Below are 27,112 nucleotides of genomic sequence, written 5' to 3'. Positions count from 1 at the left end.
CCTCAGTGGGAAAGTTCAGATGTTGAGGTGAAGCAACCTGTCTGTCTGTGTGTGTACCTGTGCTACCTGTCTGTACCAGCCTGCAGCACCTGCCAACACCTAGGCGTACTGCACCTCGCTTGCTCCCTCGGGCTGCTTCCGAGATGACGCTCGTAACCAAGCACGTACACCAGAATAAATCAATGAGTAAATGAATATCTACATATACACAGAAGATAAACTGATACAGACATATAGATAGATAGATAGAGATAGATAGATAGATAGATAGTTACACATACACAAATAGATAGACAGATAAATTGATACACAGAGAGATAGATAAAGAGAGAAAGACAGATAGATACAGATACATATATAGATAAACATACACATAAATAGATATACAAATAGATGAGAAGACACAGACAGACAAAGTTAGACAGAAAGAAAATATATTTATACATACATACGTACATACATACATGCATAGACAAAGACACACATACATTTAAACAGATAGACAAATAGATAGACGGACGCACAGACATACAAACAAATAAACAAGCCCTCGCCAGACCTCGACGTCACACCGTTAATGTTGACGAAAGAAACACAGGTACATAATTTTCTCTCTGAATTTTCACACCTTTGACAGCAAGTTCTCCCCTCCACCGGGAAGCAATAAACCAAAGCTGCATTAATTCCAAATCCATGTTACAACGCAGTGAGGAGCTTGTGAGTGTGCAAGATCGTGAAAATAAAAACAAAAAACAAAACAAGTCTGATAATAATTACATGTTTCCCTGTACTGTACAACGCTGGACAGTCTGGAGGGAGTAAAAGGTTGCAGGCAGAGATGATGTGAGAGACTACAGTAGCTTTCAGTCTCGAGACACCGTAGAGTTTGTCGTTTTCATTCCAAACACTCGCAAGGAATAGAATTAATGCTTAGCTTCCCACCAATAAAGGGGTAGAAAGAATATGATGGTACTGTACTTAGTTTGAAATGACAGTACTGTATTGAAAGTTGAAAAAGAGAAATGTAATGTTTAGTTTAATGGTGGAAGGAACGACGACACACACACACACACACACACACACACACACACACACACACACACACACACACAAACATCATAACTTCAACGTAGTGAATCACACATCTATGATCTATCGACGGTGAATTTAAATAGACGCCTATGCTTCAGGTAAAAGAGACGCGTGAAAATGGTTCATCCTGATAACAATATTTTACTGAAAGGAGGAAAATGTTGCGTGTAGAATATTGGTCTCAAGGTCTAAGCAGTGAGGAGGAGGAGGAGGAGGAGGAGGAGGAGGAGGAGGAGGAGGAGGAAGAACAAGAGGAAGAACAAGAGGAGGAGGAGGAGGAGGAGGAGGAGGAGGAGGAGGAGGAGGAGGAGGAGGAGGAGGAGGAGGAGGAAGAAGAGGAGGAGGAGGAGGAGGGCTAGCGAGGAGTATATCCTTCTTCCTTCAAGGCGATATGCAAACAGGCACACACGCGCGCGCACACACACACACACACACACACACACACACACACACACACACACACACACACACACACACACACACACACAAATGAAGATAATAAAAATGAACAAATATATCTAAATATAAATAATAAAATCAAACATGACTTTAAGACCAAGCGGGATGAAAGTACAAGTATTTAGAAACAATACAACATGGACTGAACTCAAAAAATCCTGAATACCACCACCAACTAAACACCTTCACCCTCTTCCCCCTTCGCCTGCCCGCCTTCCGCCTATCTCTCTCTCTCTCTCTCTCACACACACACACACACACACACACACACACACACACACACACACACACACACACACACACACACAATAGCCACATAACCTTCCCATTCATGCCTACGAGTTTAGTATCGCATCTAGTTCCGCAACCACAACCGCGTCAGTGTCTTCTCTTTATTTTCAACAGGATCTGCGTATAGTGGACAGCGTTAGTATTTTCAAGGTTTTTTCATGATTCCAGCGATATTTTTAGCTTTGCATCACTGACAGGAAAATAATTCATGGTAAAAATGCGACTAATTATCACTCTAAGAGTTAATTATTTCATTTATGTATATAACTATTCAGTCCATCTCAAACCTGTTATTTGATCAAACTTGGTTACCGTTCAGAAGACATCACAGAAGCACATCCTTCTAACGAAAGCCGAATATAAGAATAACAATATGAATTCTAGCATCAGATAGATAGATACATAGTTATATACTTGCCACAATAATACAACGCTTTTACGACAAGAATAACAGCAACAAAAACTTCTTATCTATAATCCAAAATATAACCCTTAACAGATAAAGCAAAGCATTAGCCTTACTACAGGTAATACTCAAACACAATGCTTACTGTCAAAAAAAAGGGAACTTGAATACAGTAGTCTCAGAACTGTCCCCACGTGCACTACGTGAGGAAAGGAAGCAGGCAGGTAAACGAGTATTGGGCAAGGAAGGAAGAACTAGCTTTTCCTCTGTGTAATATACCTTATTTTGCCGGTCCTGGTCTAGCGCGCTACTCCTACCACCTCCCTCCGCCCTTCCTCCTTGACGGCCGCCACGCCCCTTCATTCCCTTCTTCCCTTCCCTTCCCGGATGCTCCACATTCCCTCCCCGCCACCAGCACTGAAGGGTAGAGGAAAATGTTCGCGGGGAAGTTTGCGTCAGTGTATGTATTAGAATTTATGAGGTTGAGATCAGAGGGAGTGGAATCCAATTGGTGTGTGGGCGGTGGGTGGGGGTGTTTTGTTTCTTCCTCCTTTTGCGAAGAGAGAGAGAGAGAGAGAGAGAGAGAGAGAGAGAGAGAGAGAGAGAGAGAGAGAGAGAGAGAGAGAGAGAGAGAGAGAGAGAGAGAGAATGAATACTTTGAATCAAAATCCGGAACAAAATAACTTTGAGTAAATCTACAGGGTGTAATACGAGTTTCTGCGGATATTGCTAAAGGGGAAAGTACTGGTAATCATTCCCTTTTTTCCGGGAAGTCGAAAATCTTTATTGCATACATGTATTTCAAGGCTTCGTCAGCCGTGGTATAGTGTGACAAACCAACAGACGCAGCGGGTTGGCCGGGCAAGTAACTGTGGCAGGAAAAAAGGCCACACACACTACTTGTTAACGCCACTGACGGTAGTTCCTTTCTCAAAATTATGCAATACAATCTAAATGTATTAACTGCCACTGTCACCTCTTGATAACCACGTGTAACAAACTAACAGTCAGCTGATTTGATAGGTGTCGCTCCTAGCCCCCCCCCCCTTCACCTCCATGCAGAGCCAGAGGGGGAAAGATAGAGATAGGCAGACAGAGTATACTTGGCGGCTGAACCATACCTTCCCCTTGACAACTACAGCGTTTATTCCCAGGAACAAGAATTATTAGAAAATTGACGCACCGGAGAGTCGGGCAATCATCGCACGACCTTGCCTGCTCCGGGAATAAGAGGCAGAGTCCATGCACACACAAAAAAAGGAGAGCTAGTAAGAGAGAGAGGACAGAAAAAAAAAATCTTCCTGCAAGTGAACAAATATTCAAGCGAGCTGGATGTTGAAAGTGTGGTGGTGGTGCTGGTGGTGGTGGATGAAGCAATGTTGTGGATGAAGAGTGGAAGAGGAGACAGCAGCAGCAGGATTTGAAACATATACGTGTGTGTGTGTGTGTGTGTGTGTGTGTGTGTGTGTGTGTGTGTGTGTGTGTGTGTGTGTGTGTGTGTGTGTGTGTGTGTGTGTGTGTGGAACGCGTGTGTGTGTGTGGAGACATACAAACGGAAGTGCACGTTGTCCAGTATTGCACACTCACTCAACATCTGCGAGACTTTCACAATTTTTCAACAATTGGGGATATCTTCAATAACAGATTTAGTCACGAAACTACGTGTAACATAATCAGGCAGATTTTAGATATATATAATTGAGCTAATATGTTAGAGTAATCATTTTATAACAGATTTTATGTGAAGTATCAAATTAGTTATTAGTTTTCAATGTGTGTAGTACTTATATTTCCTTTTATCATAGAAATTTAGTAATAGTTCTAGACATTTTATTGCTGATAGGAAGGATTAGAAAAGAACTACTTTTATTATTATTATGTTTTTTTATGCACTTGTTTATTAAGGTAATGTAGAAACGAGATAATTAAACTTTTATGTACAGAGAACAGAGATTTTAGAAGTAACAATTATATTACAAATGTATAGTTTTAACAATTATGATGGACCATATTTTTAATATAAAGTATTGTATCAATGTAATGTTGCTGTGGTCAATAAACTATCTATCTATCTATCTATCTGTGTGTGTGTGTGTGTGTGTGTGTGTGTGTGTGTGTGTGTGTGTGTGTGTGTGTGTGTGTGTGTGTGTGTGTGTGTGTGAGATCTTCCTTCTCTTCCCTTCAGCTGGGATACTTCATCACTTTCCTACATAAACACTTGCTGGAAACACGGCTATTCCTGACGATAATGATGATGGTGGTAATGATGATGATGATGGTGACGAGGGAAGAGGAGGAGGAGGAGGAGGAGGAGGAGGAGGAGGAGGAGGAGGAGGAGGAGGAGGAGGAGGAGGAGGAGAAGGAGAAGGAGAAGGAGAAGGAGAAGGAGAAGGAGAAGGAGGAGGAGGAGGAGGAGGAAGAGAAGGAAGGGGAGGAGGAAGAGGATACATGGACATCATCAACACATTATACAGTATAACTTTAGTCCATAACGAGGGAATCTGCGAGATGATCGTATGTACGTGTGGGGAACAAACAAGGAAAAAAAAGGAAATAAAGAAGAGAAGGAAAAGAAACGAAAAATATGTCCTTGAAACACAGTCACAATCACACGTACTCACTCCTTCACTAGTCATTCAGTCCTCAGTAATTCTGGCATCGCGCGGCTCCTATTGTTTCTCACACGCAAGCCACACTTCGCTTCTCAAGACACCCAGTATGAGAAGAGGGTTTTCCCCCGCGTGTTCCGTTCTCGCTCACTATCATCCGCTTCAGGTACCAAGACGCAACGCAAGACCTCATAAATACAAGCCATGACGCATTATCCCGCATTCTTAAACCATTCAGGAGAAATATTTTCAAAGATTACTGTTATTAGTTGAGGTTTTTTGACTTTTTTGCCACTGATGATCCAGGGTTGTTAACTCACTAGAATGAAGAAAACACCCTCGAAATCTCCCATTAATTTCTACTACACTGTTAAAGATGAGATTAGGCGACGTAGGGATGATTAATCGAGTTTCTGTGTATTTCTTTCTCACTGGTGGTTCATAATGCTTACTAAATTACCTCTAAAGTCAATAACACAGCCTTGAAAGCCTTCCTTAACTTCCACTTCAGCCTATCAAAACGTAGACAAAATTGGGAGCCGAAGAGATCTTTCACTCGAGTTCTGAGTGTTGTTTTCCAACTGACAATATATTTTTTGTTATTTTTATCACTACAATCATGACAACTCCTTCAAACTTCCCATTACTATTAACTTCTACATCCTACTAAAATTACGCAAGTTTAGGCATCAAGGAGATAATCAATTAAGTTCTCGTGATAGTTTCCTCCCTATGAATAAATTAGAGAAAACTTAAAACTATCACTAGAACCAGAAAGAAAACTCATTCACCAGCACCTTAACTTCTACAACCTATAAAAAAGTAGACAAGGTTAAGTAAGACGTTAAAGAGATTATTGTTCCCTGCCTAACCTACCTAGCACTGCACGCCTTCACAGCAGCTGCAGCCTTTCGCATGGAGGGGCGTGACAAGGATACTAGGATAAGAGAGCAGGGTGTCGCCTACTCCACCTTGGCCCCGCCGCCCCAGCTGGAGTTTCTTTTATTGCCGTGTGAAGGAAGGGCAGAGGGGAGGTGCGCCAGGTGACCCGACAGCCTCCAGGCACGGGATCTCTTCTTCCTTATGGGGTTTTCTTCCTTGGTTTTATTGTCCTGACTCTTGCCGTGTTCCGCCTCGTTTTATGGAAGGTAGTGGAAAGTTGGTCTGGTGGAAAGTCTGCGTGTAAGTCGAGGGAGCGGGTGGGCAGAGAGAGAGAGAGAGAGAGAGAGAGAGAGAGAGAGAGAGAGAGAGAGAGAGAGAGAGAGAGAGAGAGAGAGAGAGAGAGAGAGAGAGAGAGAGAGAGAGAGAGTAATTCACCTCGGTCGCCTGCTGGTCACCCAACCAGTCTTCCCCATTACGGAGCGAGCTCAGAGCTAATAGACCGACAGGGTAGGAATGAGACCACATCAACACACAACACACACCGGGAAAGCGAGGCCACAACCCCTCGAGTTACATCCCGTACTTATTTACTGCTAGGTAAACAGGGGCCACACATTAAGAGGCTTGCCCATTTGCCTCGCCGTCTACCGGGACTCGAACCCGGCCCTCTCGATTGTGAGTCGAGCGTGCTAACCACTACGCTACGCGGTGTGTGTGTGTGTGTGTGTGTGTGTGTGTGTGTGTGTGTGTGTGTGTGTGTGTGTGTGTGTGTGTGTGTGCGCGCGTGTGTTTTATGGCTATTATTGTGAACCAAACCTCTCTCTCTCTCTCTCTCTCTCTCTCTCTCTCTCTCTACCACTACTAGTATAATCTCTCTACCATTACTAGTATAATCTTTTCTTACAAGAGAAACACGTGTGGATAGTAAGAAGGGAAAGCGGCGCTGAAAACTTAACGTCTTTCTTTTGAGGGCATGAAAGATCTTACATAGCGCTTCCTCCTCTCCCTACACACACACACACACACACTCACACTCACACTCACACTCACTCACTCACTCTCTCTCTCTCTCTCTCTCTCTCTCTCTGCACCGCTGAGTTCCGGGTGTGTCAACAAAGCTTCAGCAAAAGGTCTTCCAAGAACAACCCTCTCACGGCGGCCTAAAGAGGACCCTGCCCCCTCCTCCTCTCCCTCCTTCCTCTCCCACATCTCCTGAACCCTCCAACACACCAACCCCACTTTCCTCCCCAGTCCTCCTCTTCCTCTTCCACCTCCTAGTCCCTTTCCCTCTCCTTGTTTTTCTCTCTAGTCTGGAAGAAATGGGGTAAAAACAAGTAAATAGAGGAAAATCATGTAGTTTCGCAAAGAACAGGCCTACCTCGTTAGACAAAGAATTTGCTTACCGAGACGTAAAAAAATTGGTATATCTTTTTTTATTATTATTTTTCACTACATCTTCGTCTACTAGTAGGAAAAATAATGACACACACACACACACACACACACACACACACACACACACACACACACACACACACACACAGTAGAGGAAGAAAGGAAGAGAAAGAGGACACGAGCAGAATGCAAGATTAGAAGGAAAAATCTTGAGGTGGGTGGCAAAGTATGGGGGTCGAGAGAGAGAGAGAGAGAGAGAGAGAGAGAGAGAGAGAGAGAGAGAGAGAGAGAGAGAGAGAGAGAGAGAGAGAGAGAGAGAGAGAGAACTGAGACTGGAAATGAAGTGAGCAACAGGTGAACGATACTCTGTGATAATGATGTAAGGCGAGTTGCAATGAAAAAATCCCTGGGTTCTGGGTGAGCGCCTGGCCAGAGGGTGTGTACGGAGGTAAGTAAAGTAAAGCCAACGCTCCCACCGTCACCACTCAGTCGGATCTTCGCTGCGACTGCTAACGAGACTCCGCTCCTTCGCTCCCTCACGCCGTGCTCCTTCCCTCCTTCGCTTCTATCTAGCTCCCCTCAAGCATCCAGGACCAAAGACCCTTCAAGATGTCTCTCCTGCAGCGTTCCATGATCCTCGTCACGGCCGTCCTCTGCCTCTCTGTGATCTACGGTATGTTGCTTGGGATGGGTGGCTTAGAATGGGTGGGTGTGGGATATGGATAGATGCGCCTGGGTGTGGGTGTCAGTGTAGGTGGGACGTGCGGCTCCATGCACTGTACTTACGGGTTAGAACGCGGGTGTTGTTAGTTAGGTGACATGCTCATACTGTCGCCACTTGAAGTTTGTAGTTTTGCAAGTATGGTTTTGATTATTTTATCTATTTTTCCTCGTGCGTTCACAGCACAATAATAACTTCTGTAACGTTTTCTTCTTTTATTTCTTCAGCGATGAACTGTTTTAGAAGCATCACATGTCATCTTCATTTACTTAGAGGAATAATGGATTTAGGGGTATTTTAAGAAACTGAATGTGTTTTAATTAAGGTGCTATACCAAAAATATTCTCTGACCTAAAAACTTCCAGCTCTCCTAATGATTATTTTCAAAGACTACCAAGATGTTTAGCCTAATTCACAAGGATGTTAATTTTCCAACGAAAAACGCAGATTTTTGTCAAACCATTACCCAACATCAAAACACGCTAATAGACTCATGCGAACGCCACAAAGACCTATAAAGAATTAAGAAAGGACAAAATACTTTAGAATGCATAGTGTGGCGTGAGGCGTTGAGTATGGAGTGAGAGACGGAGGGCACCAGTGTGGGCGTGGGTGTGGTTGAGATTATATACGATAATTCTTACGTCAACCAAACAACAACACATCTTCTGGTTCCTGTTTGGCTGTTTAGGGACTTGCTCAACTTGGTAAAGAGAAAGGACAGGAAGAACACTCGTGAGGAGAGTTATGGTGTTGGCGTGAAATCCCTCTGAGGTACTAAAGGTAATAAAAAGAAAAAAAAAATCATCGGTGCATTGTGTAAGAAACATTATGACTGTAGAGAACAAAGGTAACGAAAACCGACCTACAACATCACCAGTTGACAGAATATTTACGATATTCATCGGACTCCTCTAAGCACCGATATATCTTTTTTTCCTCCATAGTATATCATGAGACCGTAATGGCTAACTTGTTCAAAAGTTCAGGTCTTCTAAAATTTTGTATAACATTGGTGTGGATTATTTCTACTCAGACAGACAGACCTGGAAAAGAGAGTCACAAGACTAGCAGCGACGGGGCTGTGTGTGTTTCACTGTTTGATCTGCTGCAGTCTCTGACGAGACAGCCAGACATTATCCTAAGGAACGAGCTCAGAGTTCATTATTTCCGATCTTCGGATAGGCCTGAGACCAGGCACACAACACACACCGGGACAACAAGGTCACAACTCCTCGATTTACATCCCGTACCTACTCACTGATACACACCCAAATATCTCCACCCGGCCGGGGAATCGAACCCGGGTCCTGTGTGTGTGTGTGTGTGTGTGTGTGTGTGTGTGTGTGTGTGTGTGTGTGTGTGTGTGTGTGTGTGTGTTGCTTAGTCTGGGCCATCCCTTGTAGGACTTCCGGTCTGTTATTTAAATAGATAATTATTGTTATTATTATTGTTGTTACTATTTCTTTTTCATTATTATTATTATTACTATTATCATCATTATTATTATTATCATTATTATTATTGTTTCCATTATAATTATCATCATTTCTTTACTATTATTATTATTAACTTTAAAAATTACTTTTGGTGAGAAAGGCTAAAGGTTTGACTTGTTCTCTTAGTGGCAGCAATAAATGACTGGCAGCTCCTGTGACTAAAGCCGAAATAATGAAAATAATTGAAAGACTTCGATTAAGGATTCTCAACTTTTATTAGTGGCCTTAAAACACCTAAAAAAAGTTACAAACCTACAAACACAATAAAACTTTCCTCTCTGCAAAATATTATATTCCGATCTATGCAAAGTATAAGGGAAGACCGTTACGAGCAAGGGCACGACTCAGGTTTATTTGCATCTTTTCCTTCTTTCCATTTGTCTGATTCACATTCAATAGAGAGAAAAATAAAGATGTCATAAGAAAATAAAAGCTATAATTTCTAAATATGATTTCTTCGTTAACGATAAAAGAAATATACAAATCCCTGAATAAAAAGAAAAGGGCAAAATTTTCTTTTATTGATCTTCAAAAGACAGGAAGAAGAAGAAAAACATCAACAAAACCAACAATGACAAAAAAAAAAAAAAAAAAAAAAAAAAAGGCGTCAGTAAAGATTTATATTCAATGGCCATACCAGTTTTCTTGCGGGATTTCGAACACTGATGGACAAGTTCTTGCAAATGAATGATTAATGTGGCGTAGGTGATTATTTACAAGACTTAATATTGATGTGTGTGTGTGTGTGTGTGTGTGTGTGTGTGTGTGTGTGTGTGTGTGTGTTGAAGATGAATCGCATAATCATCGGAGGAGGAGGAGGAGGAGGAGAATGAAGAAAAGGAACAATACAAAAGGAATACAAAAGAAATACAAAGGAATACGCGGAAAGAGAGAGAGAGAGAGAGAGAGAGAGAGAGAGAGAGAGAGAGAGAGAGAGAGAGAGAGAGAGAGAGACGTGGAAGTGGAGTGGCGGCGTTGTGCTAAAGTCAGAGGTAGGGGATGTGGTGGAGGGGGAGGAAGGGGGAAAGGGAGAGGGGAAGCCGATGGAGGGGATAGAGCAACAATGGTTAAGGTTAATGGGGAAGATCTGAGGGTCATAAATCTATCGGACACTGACCTGAGAAGTGAAGAGGAGGAGAAGGAGGAGGAGGACGAGGAAAAAGTCGACGATATGGAAGAACACTTAACACACATACACACAAAAAAAAAAAATAATAAAAAGAAACAATAAATTGTAACATAATAATAATAATAATAATAATAATAATAATAATAATAAGAGGAAGAAGAACAAGACCAAGATGGATAAAACTATAATATATATATATATATATATATATATATATATATATATATATATATATATATATATATATATATATAAAATAGGCGAAATAAGGAAAAAAGATGAAGAATGAGAAAGGGAGGGAGAAAATGGAAGGGCCGTAATGTATGCAAGGAAGCGATGAGGAAAGGATGGTGGGAGGACGAAGAATAAAAAATGAATTAGGAAACCTTGTGGGGAGGAACAGGAGGAAGAAAAGGAAGAGGAGGAGGAGGAGGAGGAGGAGGAGGAGGAGGAGGAGGAGGAGGAGGAGGAGGAGGAGGAGGAGGAGGAGGAGGAGGAGGAGGAGGAGGAGGAGGAGGAGGAGAAAGAGGAGGAGGAGGAGGAGGAAGAGAAGGAGGTCATGGAAGCTGTGTAGGAGTAGGAGGAGGAGGAAAAGAAGGAAGAGGATTATAAAACCTCGAGTTGCTATATCACTTGCTTACATGTACTGATAATGAAGGACAAGTAATCATCATCATCATCATCATTATCATCATCATCGTCAGAATAATACAAACTCCTATGCTTCTTTGTCTTTTCTATATCACCTTCTCCTTACATTATCACCATTATTACTGTCATTTTCACTCTTTTCCCCATCTTATTCAATATTATCATTATTTTCCTCCTCCTTCACCGTCTATTCCTTTCATTATCATCATTATCACTATCATTTTCACTCATTCTCCATCTCCTTACTCTCTATCATCATTAAGTCATCGTTTTCCCCCCTCTTCTTCTTCATCTTCTTTGCCTTCCTCCTCATAAGCATCAATTTTCTCGATCATCTTCGAGAATATTTTCTTTCCTGACTGACCTCAAACTTTCCTTTCTTCCCCCTCACCCATTCTGATCGCGTGGATATGGGTCAACGCACCTCTCTCTCTCTCTCTCTCTCTCTCTCTCTCTCTCTCTCTCTCTCTCTCTCTCTCTCTCATCAGTACCATTTCCAGTACCATAAACAACAACAACAACAACAGCAATAAGCCAGACTACTTATTATTCAACTAACTAAATTAACAAGTGATCAGTGAAAACATTTTCACAAGAACGAAAACAAAAGCTAATCTTTCCTATAAGTGTGTGTGTGTAAGTGTGTGTGTGTGTGTGTGTGTGTGTGTGTGTGTGTGTGTGTGTGTGTGTGTGTGTGTGTGTGTGTGTGTGTGTGTGTCGAAAATTTTATCATAAACTGAAAGACAAATGATATAAAAAGGGTAATGAGGAATAACGAAAGAAAAAGAAGAAGAAAAGAAGACGAAGAAGAAGAAGAAGAAGAAGAAGAAGAAGAGGATGAAGATTGTAAGCGATTATTCTCCCTCCTTCCTTTGACAAAACTGTCATTTTACGAGCACCAGAGACCTTCCTCCCGCACCCTTCCACAGATTGCTCAACGTGATTACACGGAAGGTTAACTCAACTCAACCTTTCGTGTCCCATTAAGGCTCTCAAATAACTATACTTGGATCCAAGAGGAGGAGTAGGAAGAGGAAGAAGAGGAGGAAGAAGACTAAAATGAAAAAAAAATGAGGATGGGAGGGAGTTGCGCAAAAGAAGAAAAAGAAAAAAAAGGCGGAAGAAACTCACACTAAACCTTTCCTTCCTTTGGTTCTTTTATGCCTCAGATGGAATTGATTACCTGTGTGATGTACCTGCTAATTACTGCCTACCCCACCTGGCCCTGAGTGCGGCTCGGAAGAAGGAAGAGAGAGTTTTAGTTTTTAGGGGACTTGAGGAGAGAGAGAGAGAGAGAGAGAGAGAGAGAGAGAGAGAGAGAGAGAGAGAGAGAGAGAGAGAGAGAGAGAGAATCATTATTTGACTATCAGATATGCAAATAGAACAAAAAAAGTGAAGCTAGAAAGTAAACAGTGAGAAGGATAAGAAAAAAAAATAAGAAGAGGTAGAAGAAACGAAGGAAGAATAGGAGATACAATGAATAGTGAAGGCTTATGTAATGATGAATAATGAACCTGAAAGTGGCAGTGATGATTGTGGTGGTGGTGGTGGTGGTGGTGGTGGTGGTAGGGATACGTAATAATAAACTTCCGTGCCTCATTCACTTCTCCTCACTCAGATGTAATGACAGTAAATATCGCCACTCTCGTACCTTCTCCAGATATTCTTGTACATTAAGGAATGGCCTCTTATCTTGCTCACCAGGGGGAAGTATAAATATTGTTACTCCTCCCTCTTTTCCTTTCTTATTCTCGTCTTCGATTTATTATATTTCTCATTCAGCTTCTTTTTTTACCTTACTGTTTTATCTTTTCTTACATCAATGATCTTTCAAGCTCTATTTCTTTCTTTCCTCTTCTTCTAGTGTGTTTCATTATTTTCTCTCCTTCGTACATATTCATACCTTTACTCCTTTTTTTTCTATCCTGTACTCTTCATCCCTAGCTACTTCCTCCTCCTCCTTCTCCTCGTACTGTCTGTCTTACGCTTTACCATTATCCTCATTATCCCTAACTATAAACATCCTTCCGGGATGCAGAGTGCTCCACAACTACCTTATTAACTGCAAACCACAAACATATACAGCTAACCACATCACGGAGCCAAGAGGATAGAAGGAACACGAATTCTCCAACCGTAACAAGTCTGATGGTTGTGCCAAGGCTAGAGGCAAAAGGTGGTGTTTAAAAGATAGTTACAAGGCTCATAACTCGACATAATTAAAGGACTGGTAATTATTGTACTTCCACTAAATTTCATACATTAATTTAACAGTATTTCTTACTAGCTCTTGGGAACTTTTTTTTTTTTTCAAGCTTCCAGATTTATAAATCATACTAATACATAAATAATTAATAATAGTAATAAAGAAATACTTCCTCACTCATCCCTGTAACTGTCGGTCTGTTCCCACCCACACCTGGTCTTAAGGATGTCAGTAATGCCCAGCTTAGGAAGGAGTATCACAAACATAATTGCAGCACGGGCCACAGACACCAATATTAGCAGGGTTGCCTCATCACTAAGGCAGCTGTGAGTGACTGTCATAACCGGATTTACTCGCTGACTCATACCACGTCTTATATGGATATACTTAGTAACTTATGCATCTTTGTTTCATGTGTGGCTCTTAACACACGAATATGAATACGAACATTTGGGTATTAAAAACGAGGCAGCTTGTTTTATGCGAATCTTTTAACACATATAGATGTACATACCCATCCACCGATACACACACACACACACACACACACACACACACACACACACACACACACACACACACACACACACACACACTGAAAATAACAAGACCGGACTTAATTCGATATATAAGCGCAACAGGAAGTAGTTTATAACCTCTTGTGCCAAAGATGTTATTGAAATAAGCACCAGCAGAAGAAATAACCACCTAATTATATTATATTTAATCTAAAAGCGGGGAAAACCATTCAAGCAATTTGGAGCTTCGAAGAAAAGTGAGTCTTCTCTTCTGTCCTCACCCCCCTCCATCTCTCTCTCTCTCTCTCTCTCTCTTCACCAAAGAGATTTCAATAAGGCAAAGAGAGGGATCCTTCAACATGTAAGACAAATCGATAGAGAGAGAGAGAGAGAGAGAGAGAGAGAGAGAGAGAGAGAGAGAGAGAGAGAGAGAGAGAGAGAGAGAGAGAGAGAGAGAGAGATAATATCAAATACAAAAAAATGAAGACATGTAAATAAGTGCTCTCTCTCTCTCTCTCTCTCTCTCTCTCTCTCTCTCTCTTGCCGGGAATTACGTGAGATAGGAAGAGAAGAAAAAACAACTCAAGGACATAATTAATTTGCCTGCATCCATTGCCTCCTTCTTTCATCTCTTTCTTCTTATCCTCTCGCCCCATGTCTCCTCCTCCTCCTCCTCCTCCTCCTTTTATTCATGTTCCTTATTCATTTACATATATCTGTTAATTCTTTGTTTCTTTTATATGCATCTCTGGTTTCATGTACATATTACTCGTATTATTCTATTTTTTCTTTAGCTATTCATCATCATCTTTTGCTTCCTCAGTTTAATTTTTCTTTCTACAATTCTTTCTATTTACTCCCCCTTTTTCTCTTACTCGCTCCTGCGCAGTGATTTCGCTCGTATTTCCCTATTGTTAGTATGGTCCATGCAACACCGTACGAACATTGGTTAAAGTATGGTGTTGCGTGCCACATTTCCTGTTGAAAGTCTCAGGCGGAAGAGATAAGGACTTTTCAACATGCAACCTTCCTCCGTCGAATAAAGCGATGCGTGAACTGACGAGGAGAGGCGCTGCGCATAGGTAACCAAGGCCAGAGGAAGTGACCAGAACAAGTTTCGCCGGATTATAAGCATCTGAAGGAAAAATAGGGAAGCAGGTATAGATAGAGAAGAAGGGGGAAAAAGACACAAATATTGGCAAGTTTCAGTACACGTAACTATGATTGAAGGAGATAAAGTAGCTAAGAAGAAAGGAGAATGAAAAACCTTAGTGCTCGTGTGACTGCCGAACTACATTGAGGTGATTCAAGGCTGCAAAACAAACTCACACAACCCAACAACAAAACCAACAACAACAAAGAGTGTATGGCTAAGCGTATCGGGGAATTTTAAACATCCCGCTAAGAGAACGGGAAGAGCAGTAGGGGTGGGGGAGAAAGGGGAGGAGAAAGCCTGATAGCTTATAAGTAGAGTTATTTGAACCACCATCCCTTACTCGTGGTAGCCTGACTGCACTGATCGCACACACGTGGAGCTGTCCTTACACTATCTGTGTCATTATTTCCGTTTGTCTGGACACTCCATGCGTATTTAGAGAGCCTCACCATTGCCTTGCAACATCAATTATTTTTACTCTTGGAGACATCACGAAGAAATTGACCTTTACAGATAGAGTATATAGTTTGGCTTCACAAAATCCTCAAATAGATTTTTCCGCCTTACAAACATCAAATAAAAATCTATAAAACTTAAAGTAAGCGTAAAATTAAACCGATACTTTCTTGAAATCTAAACTGTAAGAGAATTGGTAATACTTATCTTCCTTTCCGTCGCCTTTTACGACATACAGGGAACAACTACAATGACAGATATATTCATTTTTCATCCCCACCTTTCCCTAGACAGGCACTGTACTGCAATATATTCATTTAAACAATAATCCTCCTGCGATTCTTCGTTACTCACCAAAAGCGAATTTAATTAAAGTTGCATAGTATCATACGAGGGATGAGACTACCGTGAATAATAATGAATGAATCGTTAGGAATTGGTAAACTCATGCTGCAGCTGAACAGTGAATATGGTGCCAGTGAGGACCGAGGCCTTTGCAGCAGCAACAACAACGACAGACTGATAGCCTCCTTAGATCGACACGAGACAAGGTGAGGTACATTGACGTACCATTCCCAAGCATTCTCTCACCTTCCCCTCAAGGACTCTAGGGTGAGAGGGTAGATGTTGGCTTCCTTACCACAACTGATACACTCCGCGACGCTCGGGCCGTATATCTGCGCTGCATGTTCAGTGTTTAGTACCAGAAAAAAATAAATCAACGGTAGCAGCAGTAATAAGAATCAAACATTTATATGATATATATATATATATATATATATATATATATATATATATATATATATATATATATATATTTTTTTTTTTACCTACAGGACAGGAATCAGTGCAAATGTATCAATGTGTGTGTGTGTGTGTGTGTGTGTGTGTGTTGAGAATCCGCAACGTGCTGGATTCAAATATTTCTTCTATATAAGGTTCATATACATACTTAGCTTCATACTGGTACTCTGTGGGATACGATCTTTCACATTCATTCGTCCGTCTCCCGTATCCTCTTAGCGACAGTGTCTGTGTGCTGACAGTAGTCTTTAGCCACCTCAACAGTCTAACTTGGTAGGCTACGTGAGAGACGAAAGGATGGTCGTACTGAACCTGTGACGTGTGTGTGTGTGTGTGTGAGGAGTCAATGCATCTTACGTATGATTATAGGTATATATCTAACCCTCAAATTTCAAACCTACTCTATCTTATTTCTACATTTCCATTTTCTGCCCTCCACCGACCACTTCCTTTTTAAGTGATATATTTTGTGCCCTGCCCTGGCCCACCTGTCCCTCCTAATCTCAACCAATGGCGGACTTACCACTAGGCAACACTAGGCGGTTGCCTAGGGACCCGAGTTTTTTGGGGCCCCATGAAACTCCTCATACACTTGTGGTTAATAGAGGTTTTATTATTTGCACACATTATTCATGTTTTTTTTTGTTTTTTTTATTAAAATCCATTTGTTAAAATGCCAGCAGAATAATTATCCTATTAAGTATGTCGAGGGCCCTCCCTTTAAACATCGATATTGGCCCATAATTCAACAATCGGTGCATCCCTAGAATAAAAAGGGGGTATGCCTACCTTTGCCTACGGTCCTCAAATTCTTAAATCCGCTCCTAATCTTAACACCCCTGGCCCATGTCCCCTGCTACTCCTCCCGCCACCCTTCCTTTGTTTTGACACACTTGAAATTGCGGCTCTACACTTAAATAATAATTCACATTACTGGCAAATTTGTGTACACGAGCGAAAAGTAAGTACACACACACACACACAGAGAGAGAGAGAGAGAGAGAGAGAGAGAGAGAGAGAGCGTTTTCATGACGTAATAATAGTGTAAACATACAAAACATTGGCGAACACGGACTGACCTTGCACATGATGACTTGTGGTATCTGCCACTGCCAGGCCATTGCTGCGTCCTTGTTGGCGGCGTAGAGGTAAGAATACACCTTCAGTACCCTCTGATAATAGGTACCCGCAGATGGATTCATACACGCTAGGTTTCAGTTTAACATCACTATTTTGCCTCTCCGAGCTACACCACTAAGTCATCTTTGCCTTCACATTGTACACCTCCAATTAACGGTTGGATTAAGGTATTTCCAAAACCTTCCACCGTCAAATCATTAAGTATCAAGGATCACAACGTGTGCCTGCCTGCCTGCTTAAGACACGCAAAGCCTACTAATCTTGCTCGAAGCCATGTTAGGGATTCGTCTCCGTCTGTCTTGTCGGTATGTTCTCGTTGGGAATGTGAGATTCGTATTCGCTTCAACATTGAAATATCACTTTCGTCATTGTGTATCTGGCATGTTAATAACGATTCATGAAAATTAGAATGCCTGAATATGAAATACAAAAAAATGTATGGTTTCATTATCATCGCTTAGAACAATGAATCGGTCATGCGGTTCGAATCGAGGCCTCAATAGGAATGAACTTTGGGATATCACGCCCCAGAGCAGGTCTTCCCAATTTGGAATACATGTGCCCCCAGTTACTATTACATTTGCACTTTTCAAGTGGTTCATTGGGTCACATATTAACTATTACTGTGCAATACTTGTAATCTGTAGTCAGATTGCAGTTTTTTTTTTTTTTTTATCTATTTCCTGATTTTAGTGAGCATCCCAAATATATCAAGAGTGGGATAAATACCATTTAATTTTAATTATTGTGAGACTAACCGTTGGCACGATCTTTTTTATGTTAAAGGGGAAAACTGGCCAAGGGCAACATAAAGAAAAAAAAAAAAAAAAAAAAAAAAACACTTAGTTGCCAGTTCCTTTGCAGGTCCGAGAAAGTTCGCCCAAAAATAAGGGATAAGTGTCTTGAAACCTGGAAGAATCAAGTGGTACCTGCCATAATTACCAATGTATATGATAGATGAAGATATTTTATGAATTATTTGAGTTTAGTTTATTGATGTCACCTTTAAGATTCCTATGCAGTCTACATGGAGATTTCACAATGAAATATCAAAATATTGTGATTCCATCTACTTCAGTTTATTTATGGGTACAAGGGAACTGATTAAAATGTCCATGAGGGACAAAAAAGTTTTGAATCATTGTCCAATAGCATTTAAGTGTGTCTTCTTGTTACCTTAATTCTTGATTAATACAGTACTAAGTATTTACTAAAGAGTAGCTGGGAGTTACCTACCTCAAAAATAATAATAATGTTAAAACAAATTGTCTGCACATTATTAATTTTTGTCATTCTCCTAACAGTCAGTGCAGACGCAGATGTGGATGCCAACTGCCTGGGCTGTATGTGCGAGGCTGCCACAAGGTGCAATGCTACCACTGCTTGCCACCATTCTGGTGGTGGCTATTTCTGCGGCCCCTTCCACATCTCCTGGGCTTACTGGGCTGATGCCAAGAAGCCTGTCCTCCTGCACGATGATCCAAACCGGCAAGGAGGTGTGTGCGATAACCCAAGTTTTACCCTATGATTAGTGTGTGTGTGTGTTATTTTGGTGGAAACATTTATAGGTAATTTATCATTTAATTGTTAGTTTGTCTTTTAATTTTGCTTTCCTGCCTGTGAATTAGCTGGGGTTCCAGTATTTCCTTATCATTGTACTTCTTATACTTTGGTTTGCATGATACAATTGCTACTGCTGGGGGATAGATGCCAAGAAAAAAATCGGGATCAGCTCACAAATTTGTTTTCTATATTATTAATGTTAGTCCAATGTATGTATGTTTGTTTTTTTAGTGTTCAGTAGTCTTTATAATTATGTAAGTTGTAATTGTAGGATATGTTTTGGATATACTATGCCTGCATTATAAATGTCAATGTTATAACGTGGATTTCATTGCAGCCTTTGAGGATTGCGCCAAGGACCTGTATTGCTCTGCTTCAGTTGTCAGGACGTACATGAAAACTTTTGCCCAGGTAAGAATAATACTGCTCCTGTTGAGGCCTTCACGTGTCTGTCAAGACTAACGAAAGCTGGTTAATCTGTGAGGCATGATCGAGGACACCTAAAAAATATTACCAAAATGTAATGCCATATGAACTACAACAGCCAAGCAACAGATACTATTCTTTTGCTTGGTTTCAGATAGATAATCAATTTAGCTTGAATCAAACAGGAAATGTCAACACAGTGTTGAATGTACTTAAGAAGGGGAGAGAGCACCATCATACAAGATCACAAAAAGAGAGAGTATATAACGTTGCATGTTGCTCGAAAGCAAACTCATTTGCAAGATTGCAAAGAGGTATCTATTAATCATATTGATGCTTTTTATAATATTTCTGAAATTGAATTTGAGTTTATATTATATCTACATGTATCAGTATTTCATGACAAAACTGAATATTTCACACACACACACACACACACACACACACACACACACACACACACACACACACACACACACACACACACACACACACACACGTATGATCAGTATAGAGGAGTCGGATTGAGTATTGAGTAAGAAGTGGATAACAATGTATCAAAAGTGGTGTGTTTTGCAGGTGAAGAAGCACTACTGTTAAACTGTGATAGTTTTGAGTGACAACTAATTATTCTTAGTGATCTCAAAGTTTTACTGATGTAACAAAAGGCTGGAATAAACAAGATATGTGTAGTAAAGTACTGAGCAGAGAGGTTTAGCTGAGCAAGCTATACAGTAGAGCTCCAAGAGATGCACTGCCACCATCCTTTGCTCTGATTATAATGATCAAAATGTATGCAGTACTAAATAACTAAGAAATGAAGATGAATAATTTACATGCTGATTGTTTGTTATGTAGGACTGTGATGGTGATGGTGTAATAACCTGCAAAGATTACGTAAGGCTTCATAAGTTGGGCAGGCTGGGATGTTCAGCTCCCCTGCCCAAAGACCGCTTCACCAGCCAGTTTGAAGAATGTGTGACGCGCCTCAACGTGTACTAGTACGTGGACCGCTATTGCTCGGGCTTGCTTGTGCTATTTACATGTCAATAAACTTTTTTCTTCATAAAAAATTTAAAATGCTTTATGCATAGCAATTGAGTAGATTTAAATTAATAACTTCAAGGCAAATTAATTATTATATGTCATTTATGTTATGCAGTGCATAATACTGTACTTGTATGAAAAATGTGTTCCCATAAGTGTAACAGTGAATTGTAGCTATCCATTACACTGGCTTAACTGTAGAAGTAGTTAGAACATGAATTGCATAACTAAAGTGCTGTCATATCAAATATAGAGATTAGACTACAGCTTTAAGTTTATATATGTCTCAATATAATTAATTTATTATTGTTACCGGGGAGTATCATAATGGCAGAATATTCTAATTTGAAGTTTAACTATTCATGATCAAGCCTCACGATAATGGCTGAAATGCTTCACTAAAGTACTTTGCTGTTCTAAATTATAAATGAGAAATTATGCATGATTCTCACACATTAAAATACTAAGCATGTCCTCTCAGTCTTGATTTGGTGCAAAACAACAACCAGCTCCCTCTCTTCATAAATCAAACTCTATTTTGCTGATGAAAGCATCCTTCATCATCAGTTATGTGGTGATCTTTCAACTTCATTCACTTTCATATCTTATAAACTAACAACAGTTATATTGTTTCTGACATAGAGTTTTATGGATTCATTTGCTGAAATAAGTTTTTCATTTATAAGACAAAATTCAAATATCCTTATTCTTATTTTTTACAGAAAACAGAGAAAGGTGACTGCAATGGAGATGGGAAAATTGACTGCATTGATTTTGCTTACATGCATAGACTAGGTGGTTACAGCTGCAAGGATGCATCTTTCACCAAGACAGCCTTTTATGAAAGGTTCATGACTTGCTGGAAGGTGGTCCAAGAGGCAATGCCCCAAACTACTACTAGCTCTTCAAACTCTTCAAGCATTTCTTGAACTGCTTTCCTGCCTTCTCCTTTTATGGAGATCTGAGGTGTTTACTGTAGTTTCTGTTACCAGTTCATCAAGTGTTCAGTTTAAGTTTTATTAAATACTATTTTGCATTGTATTGCATTTCATGTTTGTTTTTCACTTTCATTAGCTTCCCTCCTTCCTTTTCACACCTTTATTTATGCTGCTCTATCAATCACATATTTATTTCTTATGTTCTTGATATTTCTTTTATTGATGTCCTTTTATTGGTAAGAAAGCAGTCATGAATCTTCCCATACCATTACTAGTGTTGTTCTGAGCATATTTTGTTACTGTCATGGAGTATATTTAGGTATTTGACACTATTTCCTTTCCCTCTTTTGTGAAGGAAATTTATATTAAATAAAATGGCTTTTGTATTTTCTTACATTATGAAAATTTCAAAATTTCCTTGTACCTACAATTTCAAGTAATAAAGTAGGGTTGAAGCAATATCTGCTCTTTGATTATGTTTTCTAAACTGAATAAAAATTAAAAAATAATTAAAGTGTGAGATATTCCCATGAAAGTAAAAAAAGGAAATCTTACCTCACAAGTCACAAACTTTAGCATAAAGCTGTTAAAGGAGGTGTAAAGATATATGAAATAAATTACATTTATCTCACTCTTGCTCAGTCTGATACAAACTGAGCCTCAGCTACACATCTCTTGGCTAGTACACACATTGTTCACCACAGGAGTGCCTAACATAGAGGCATAAAGAGAGCTAAAATTGTTGTACAGAGACTCAAACATAAGTCATAACAAAAGCAATGTTGACTTCTAATAGACACAAGTGCAAAACATCCTACATAGACAAATGCTGTACAAAACTGAGCAGTAACTTACAGTACAATGAGAGGATGGGTTATTTAACATTAACATTAGTATTTATGTTACTTAACCTACATAATGATGGAGTAATTTCTAGAAAGGCTATAGATGAATAAGGGATTTTTCAACCATTTTCAGTTTCTCACTCTCCGGTTTACCTTATGAGACTACAGAACAGCTTTACAAACTAAGCATATATTCATATTTAATTTTTTCAAGAGACAGATCATTATATACCATATAACAACACAAGCATGGTCCAAGACTTATCTTTTCAAAGTATTAGTATTTTGTCATAGCTCCTGCAGTGCTGTAGGGCATAAACATAGAACATGTGTGAGATATTTTACACATACCATCTTGTTGACTATTATGAAATACAACTTTTACACAATATTTTTTTCTGACACAAAACTACAACCTTATCAAAAGGAGTGTGTACATATATTTGATGTATGTTTCGTGAGTGGTTTGTTTGGTCACATTGGTGTGGTGGGATGCAGAAGGATGTTCCTACATTATCATAACGAGAGTAATTTACTGTTTACTAAAAGTTCCAGTATCATATTGGGTCTAAGTGTACCTAATTTTGTGCTACATTTAATTGATAGTATAATACATATATGCAGGTATGCACACACCAGTGAGGAAGCATGCATATCCATTTTCTTCACACACACACACACACACACACACACACACACACACACACACACACACACACACACAAAACCTAAGATGCTACACATCACTTATAATGTTATGTATTCTATGCTGAATAAAATCAAATGCAAGTCACAACATTCGTACTTGTAACAACTTTCCCAATGTTCCCTTAATTGCTGCATCCCACCACACTGTTGCACCACCACCACCACCACCTCCTGGACTATTATCAGAGGAAGGGGCCTCATCCTGGCACCTGGAAATTCCCCTTATTTCTGTATCCTAAACAGGAGAACATGACCATGGGCTGTACAGAGATAAAAAGTCTTATAAGAGCAGAGATTAAGTGATGATCATGTTATCCAGTTTGTACAATGGGGTGAGAAAGGTTATAAAATGTTGTCTGTATAAGATAAGGAAATAAAATACTTACATCTATCAGATTTGCAAGTCAATATTTTTCATCTCTTACGACTTACATAATTAATGCTCAGTATATCATTAAATGAAAAATGAAGAAATGAACATCGGACAGTTATTTATCTATCTGTTAATACATTAAATCACAACCTCATTAAGGTCAAAGTTTTGAATATGAAGTTTCTAAATGCTGAAAAATCCTGATATTCCAAACACCATCACATTTTGTCTTCTAGGATTTTTCTCTGTGTATATTACTATGGACTTGCTGATACATAGTATTTCTTTTGTCAGTTTTAGAGCCACTTCTAGTTTTGAAAGTGATATTGGCTGAAATTCTACTATGTATTATCAAACATGATAGTTGTTAAATAAATAAGCTGATAATGAAAAGCAATATATAACATATGTCTAAAAACATGATGTGAGACCAAAAATAGGGGAACTCCTCAGTGTTATGGCCAAAAGTCAAGAAAGCTTATTCTAATAATTACAGCTGAAACTTTGAGGAGGTTGTGTGAATCTGTAAACAGTGTGATCATTAAGTGAGGATTGTCAGCTTAAAGTGCTGTTATTAACTTATTTTTAAGTGTTGAGTTCCTTGTCTAAAGATGTCATTCACCTGAATTCCAAGTATTGAGGACTGTGGAGAACCTAAATCTTAAAGCTGTGTAAGATTAAAAAAAATACTTTTAGGAAAAATTATACAAAGTACAAGATATGCTACTTATACAGTACAAAACTTCTAAATCTGATGGTACACAAAACATTCCAAAGTGTTCAGTGTGTTAATGATAAGCATCTGTGACGTTGTTATTGTTCCATGAAAGACGACTGACTTCCTTGCCACTTCCAAAGTATACATTGAATAGATCTATTAATACAAATAATGCATCTCTTCACACAATCATACATGCAATAACTTTTCAAATATACAGTCAATGTCATATGCTTACAAAATATATGCCTTTCAGTGAACTGTGAAGGAAAAGCTTGCAATGCATCTATGTGATCGTGAAGTTCTTTACTGCCAGTGTTGCTAATTTGTGTAGGTCTCTTTACATTGCATTTCATTCACAGTACCACACAAGTACCACATCATGTGATAGTATAGGAATGTACCAAATTAATCAATAAACTTGAGAATAAATTTTCATTAAGGCTTATATGCAGTAGCCTGTGATGCTAAACCATAAATATTTCGTTATTATTATTCCTCACTCTGATACATACAAACTTACAGGCAAAAAAAAAAAAAAAAAAAAAAAAAAAAAAAAAAGGTTTTAATATATGTCATAAAAAACAAGAGATAAATGAAGACCTATTCTTGACAATAAGTTAAATAATAATAGAAAAAAACTCAGATGATATAAGACAGTCTGGAAAAAAACTTTGGCTTATGAGTCTGCTGAACCATTTCTATCCAGGTACATAGGAGTAAGATCATGGCACTCAATTGATATTGTGTGGAAAAAAAAAAAAAAAAAAAACATTGTTACAATGGCACACACAAATTTTGATAGTTTTTAAAGAGAGAGAACAAAAGGTCCAATGATAACTTATACTGGCCCTTATTTACATTAGATAGAATAAAGAAAATGCCTTCATGTTCTCCTAAGCAAGGTACAAGGAAAACTGGACAATATAAGCCAAAACATTTCAGTCTTTGTTAAGAAAGTCATTCTAGGTAGTAAATAATCTTAAGGTAACAAAAATTAATATAAAAATATATATTAAATTGTCCATAAAAATGTAATTCAGGAAAAATAAAAGTTATAATTTAAAGAATGAAGTTGAGCAGAGTTGCCATGATATAGAACACAATTATGAAAATGTATTTTAAATAGTATAATAATAATAAGAGTGAATAACACAAAAAATCTGCATGATGGTGGTAAAGAACCCTGTGCAGTGCTATCACTCACATTCACAGCCACAAGCCCACACATACAAACTTACATAAATTTTGTAACAGTAAAATTTTCAAAAAGTACTTTCACTTCAATAATATCATACTCACATAAATAAACTTGGAAAGGAAAAGACCAAAGTATGAATCTTGAATTAATTTTTAGAAGAAAATAAATAAAAAAAAAGAAAAAGAAGAAAAGTTTCATTATTTTAATTGATGCTTGCCAAACTAGTTCATAACTTCTGAGGAGAAATAAGAGTTTAAAATTAATAACAAGTAAGTCAGTGTTGTTGACTTGTTGTAAAACTTTTATAAATACTTTAAAACTTTCTTTTGACCACCAAAAATTTATTTTAAGATAACAACACTGGTATTAATATAACAGCCTTATGATCTTAGTCAAGATAATGCCTCTTGAGGAGGACTTGGCCTAAGTAACAAACAATCAGCTCCTACATCTTGGAAGCTCCACACAAACACTTCAGTAAAGGCCACACCCTCGCAGGTTGTTGGCAATAATCACGTCCGTCACAGCGTCGAACACAAACTGGATGTTGGTGGTGTCAGTAGCACAGGTCATGTGGCAGTAGATCTCCTTGTTGGTTGACTTATTCTTAGCCTCAAACTGGGCTTGGATGTATGCCGAAGCTTCATTGTATTCCATTGGACCTGTAATAAAAACAATACATTGTTATATGGAGTTAATAGGTAAATTATCTATATTTTGCATTTTACACACTGTAGGAAGGATGGAGTGATGGGACTGGAAACATCTTACTCTGAGTTTTTACTTTTGGGATAAGATTAAGTGTAATATACTCTTTCCTCTACGGCAGTGGTTCCCAACCTAGGGGTAAATTACCCCAGTGGGGTAATGACCCCATATTTTTGGGGTAATGGATGTTTGGCATGGGATGAGGCAATCAGTTTACATTTTCATATAATTTCAATGAAGATTTCTATTAATTTTTTCTGCTTTCTATGTATGAACTAAAATTACTTCTTTTCGTATTATAGATTTGCATTATTGTGTTGCATAGTTTCTATTTGGTCTGTTTTTGAAGTATGAAATACAGTTACTTTTTTTCCTATATTACGAGTATTTGTTCATTGGGGTAATGAATGATTGTGAAATTGTATTTTTGGGTAATCGCTGCGAAAAGGTTGGGAAACACTGCTCTATGGGAAATATCAACCTGGTATAAAGATCATAGATTTTACATTTTACCTGATTACTAGCCTTTGTGGTGTTATGTAGACCATTTATAACCTCATGTAGCAAGGATTAACACTGACACACACACACAAATACGTGCAATACACACTTAAAACACACACACACACACACACACATACACGCCCGGTAGCTCAGTGGTTAGAGCGCAGGCTTCACAAGCCAGAGGACCGGGGTTCGATTCCCCGGCCGGGTGGAGATATTTGGGTGTGTCTCCTTCCACGTGTAGCCCCTGTTCACCTAGCAGTGAGTAGGTATGGAATGTAAATTGAGGAGTTGTGACCTTGTTGTCCCGGTGTGTGGTGTGTGCCTGGTCTCAGGCCTATCCGAAGATCGGAAATAATGAGCTCTGAGCTCATTCCGTAGGGTAACGTCTGGCTGTCTCGTCAGAGACTGCAGCAGATCAAACAGTGAAACACACACACACACACACACACACACACAAACACACTATAAGGAAGATAAAAAGGATTCAAAGAGCTGCAATCAAAATGGTTCCAAGTTTGAGAGACCTAATGCATGAGGACAGATTAAATATATTAAAATTTCCAACATTGCAACAGGGGAGAGAAAGAGGAGATCTAATTGCTATATACAGGGCATGGAAGGGGATGAACACAGTTGACAAAGAAAACCTATTGGTATGGGACTC

General features: G+C 39.2%; 3 protein-coding genes across 4 annotated transcripts in view; 1 reads left to right on the top strand and 2 right to left on the bottom strand.

Annotated features, from left to right (window-relative positions):
- The window catches only part of LOC123518830 (BRCA1-associated protein-like), a 57,523-nt gene extending 39,869 nt beyond the window's left edge, over positions 1 to 17,654 (bottom strand). The window contains exon 1 of the mRNA XM_045279866.1: positions 17,354 to 17,654. The gene's annotated coding sequence lies outside the window, so the exon portion shown is untranslated. The remainder of the gene's footprint in view (positions 1 to 17,353) is intronic.
- LOC123518833 (lysozyme-like) lies at positions 7,601 to 21,847 on the top strand. Of its 2 annotated transcripts, XM_045279872.1 has the most exons (5): positions 7,602 to 7,807; positions 18,719 to 18,910; positions 19,315 to 19,388; positions 20,262 to 20,404; positions 21,173 to 21,847. In XM_045279872.1, coding segments are annotated over exons 1-5 (474 nt in total). In that variant the 5' UTR covers positions 7,602 to 7,743; the 3' UTR covers positions 21,174 to 21,847. The 2 variants fall into 2 exon arrangements, with proteins under 2 accessions (XP_045135806.1, XP_045135807.1); XM_045279871.1 differs by lacking the exon at positions 20,262 to 20,404 and having other exon boundaries at positions 7,601 to 7,807.
- Positions 21,848 to 21,996: 149 nt separating this feature from the next.
- The window catches only part of LOC123518832 (guanine nucleotide-binding protein G(o) subunit alpha), a 221,543-nt gene continuing 216,427 nt past the window's right edge, over positions 21,997 to 27,112 (bottom strand). The window contains exon 8 of the mRNA XM_045279869.1: positions 21,997 to 25,895. Within this exon, the coding sequence (XP_045135804.1) occupies positions 25,708 to 25,895 (188 nt within the window). The 3' untranslated portion in view covers positions 21,997 to 25,707. The remainder of the gene's footprint in view (positions 25,896 to 27,112) is intronic.

The sequence above is a fragment of the Portunus trituberculatus genome, chromosome 44 (assembly GCF_017591435.1).
Source record: "Portunus trituberculatus isolate SZX2019 chromosome 44, ASM1759143v1, whole genome shotgun sequence".
NCBI lineage: Eukaryota > Metazoa > Arthropoda > Malacostraca > Decapoda > Portunidae > Portunus > Portunus trituberculatus.
Note: the sequence above shows the minus strand (reverse complement) of the source record. Positions and strands in the feature narration are given on the sequence as shown.

Coding starts and splice junctions, on each gene's coding strand:
- LOC123518833 (XM_045279871.1), top strand. CDS start 7,744: ATGTCTCTCCTGCAGCGTTCCATGATCCTCGTCACGGCCGTCCTCTGC. Junction 18,911..19,314: donor TGATCCAAACCGGCAAGGAG/GTGTGTGCGATA, acceptor ATTTCATTGCAG/CCTTTGAGGATTGCGCCAAG. Junction 19,389..21,172: donor ACATGAAAACTTTTGCCCAG/GTAAGAATAATA, acceptor TATTTTTTACAG/AAAACAGAGAAAGGTGACTG.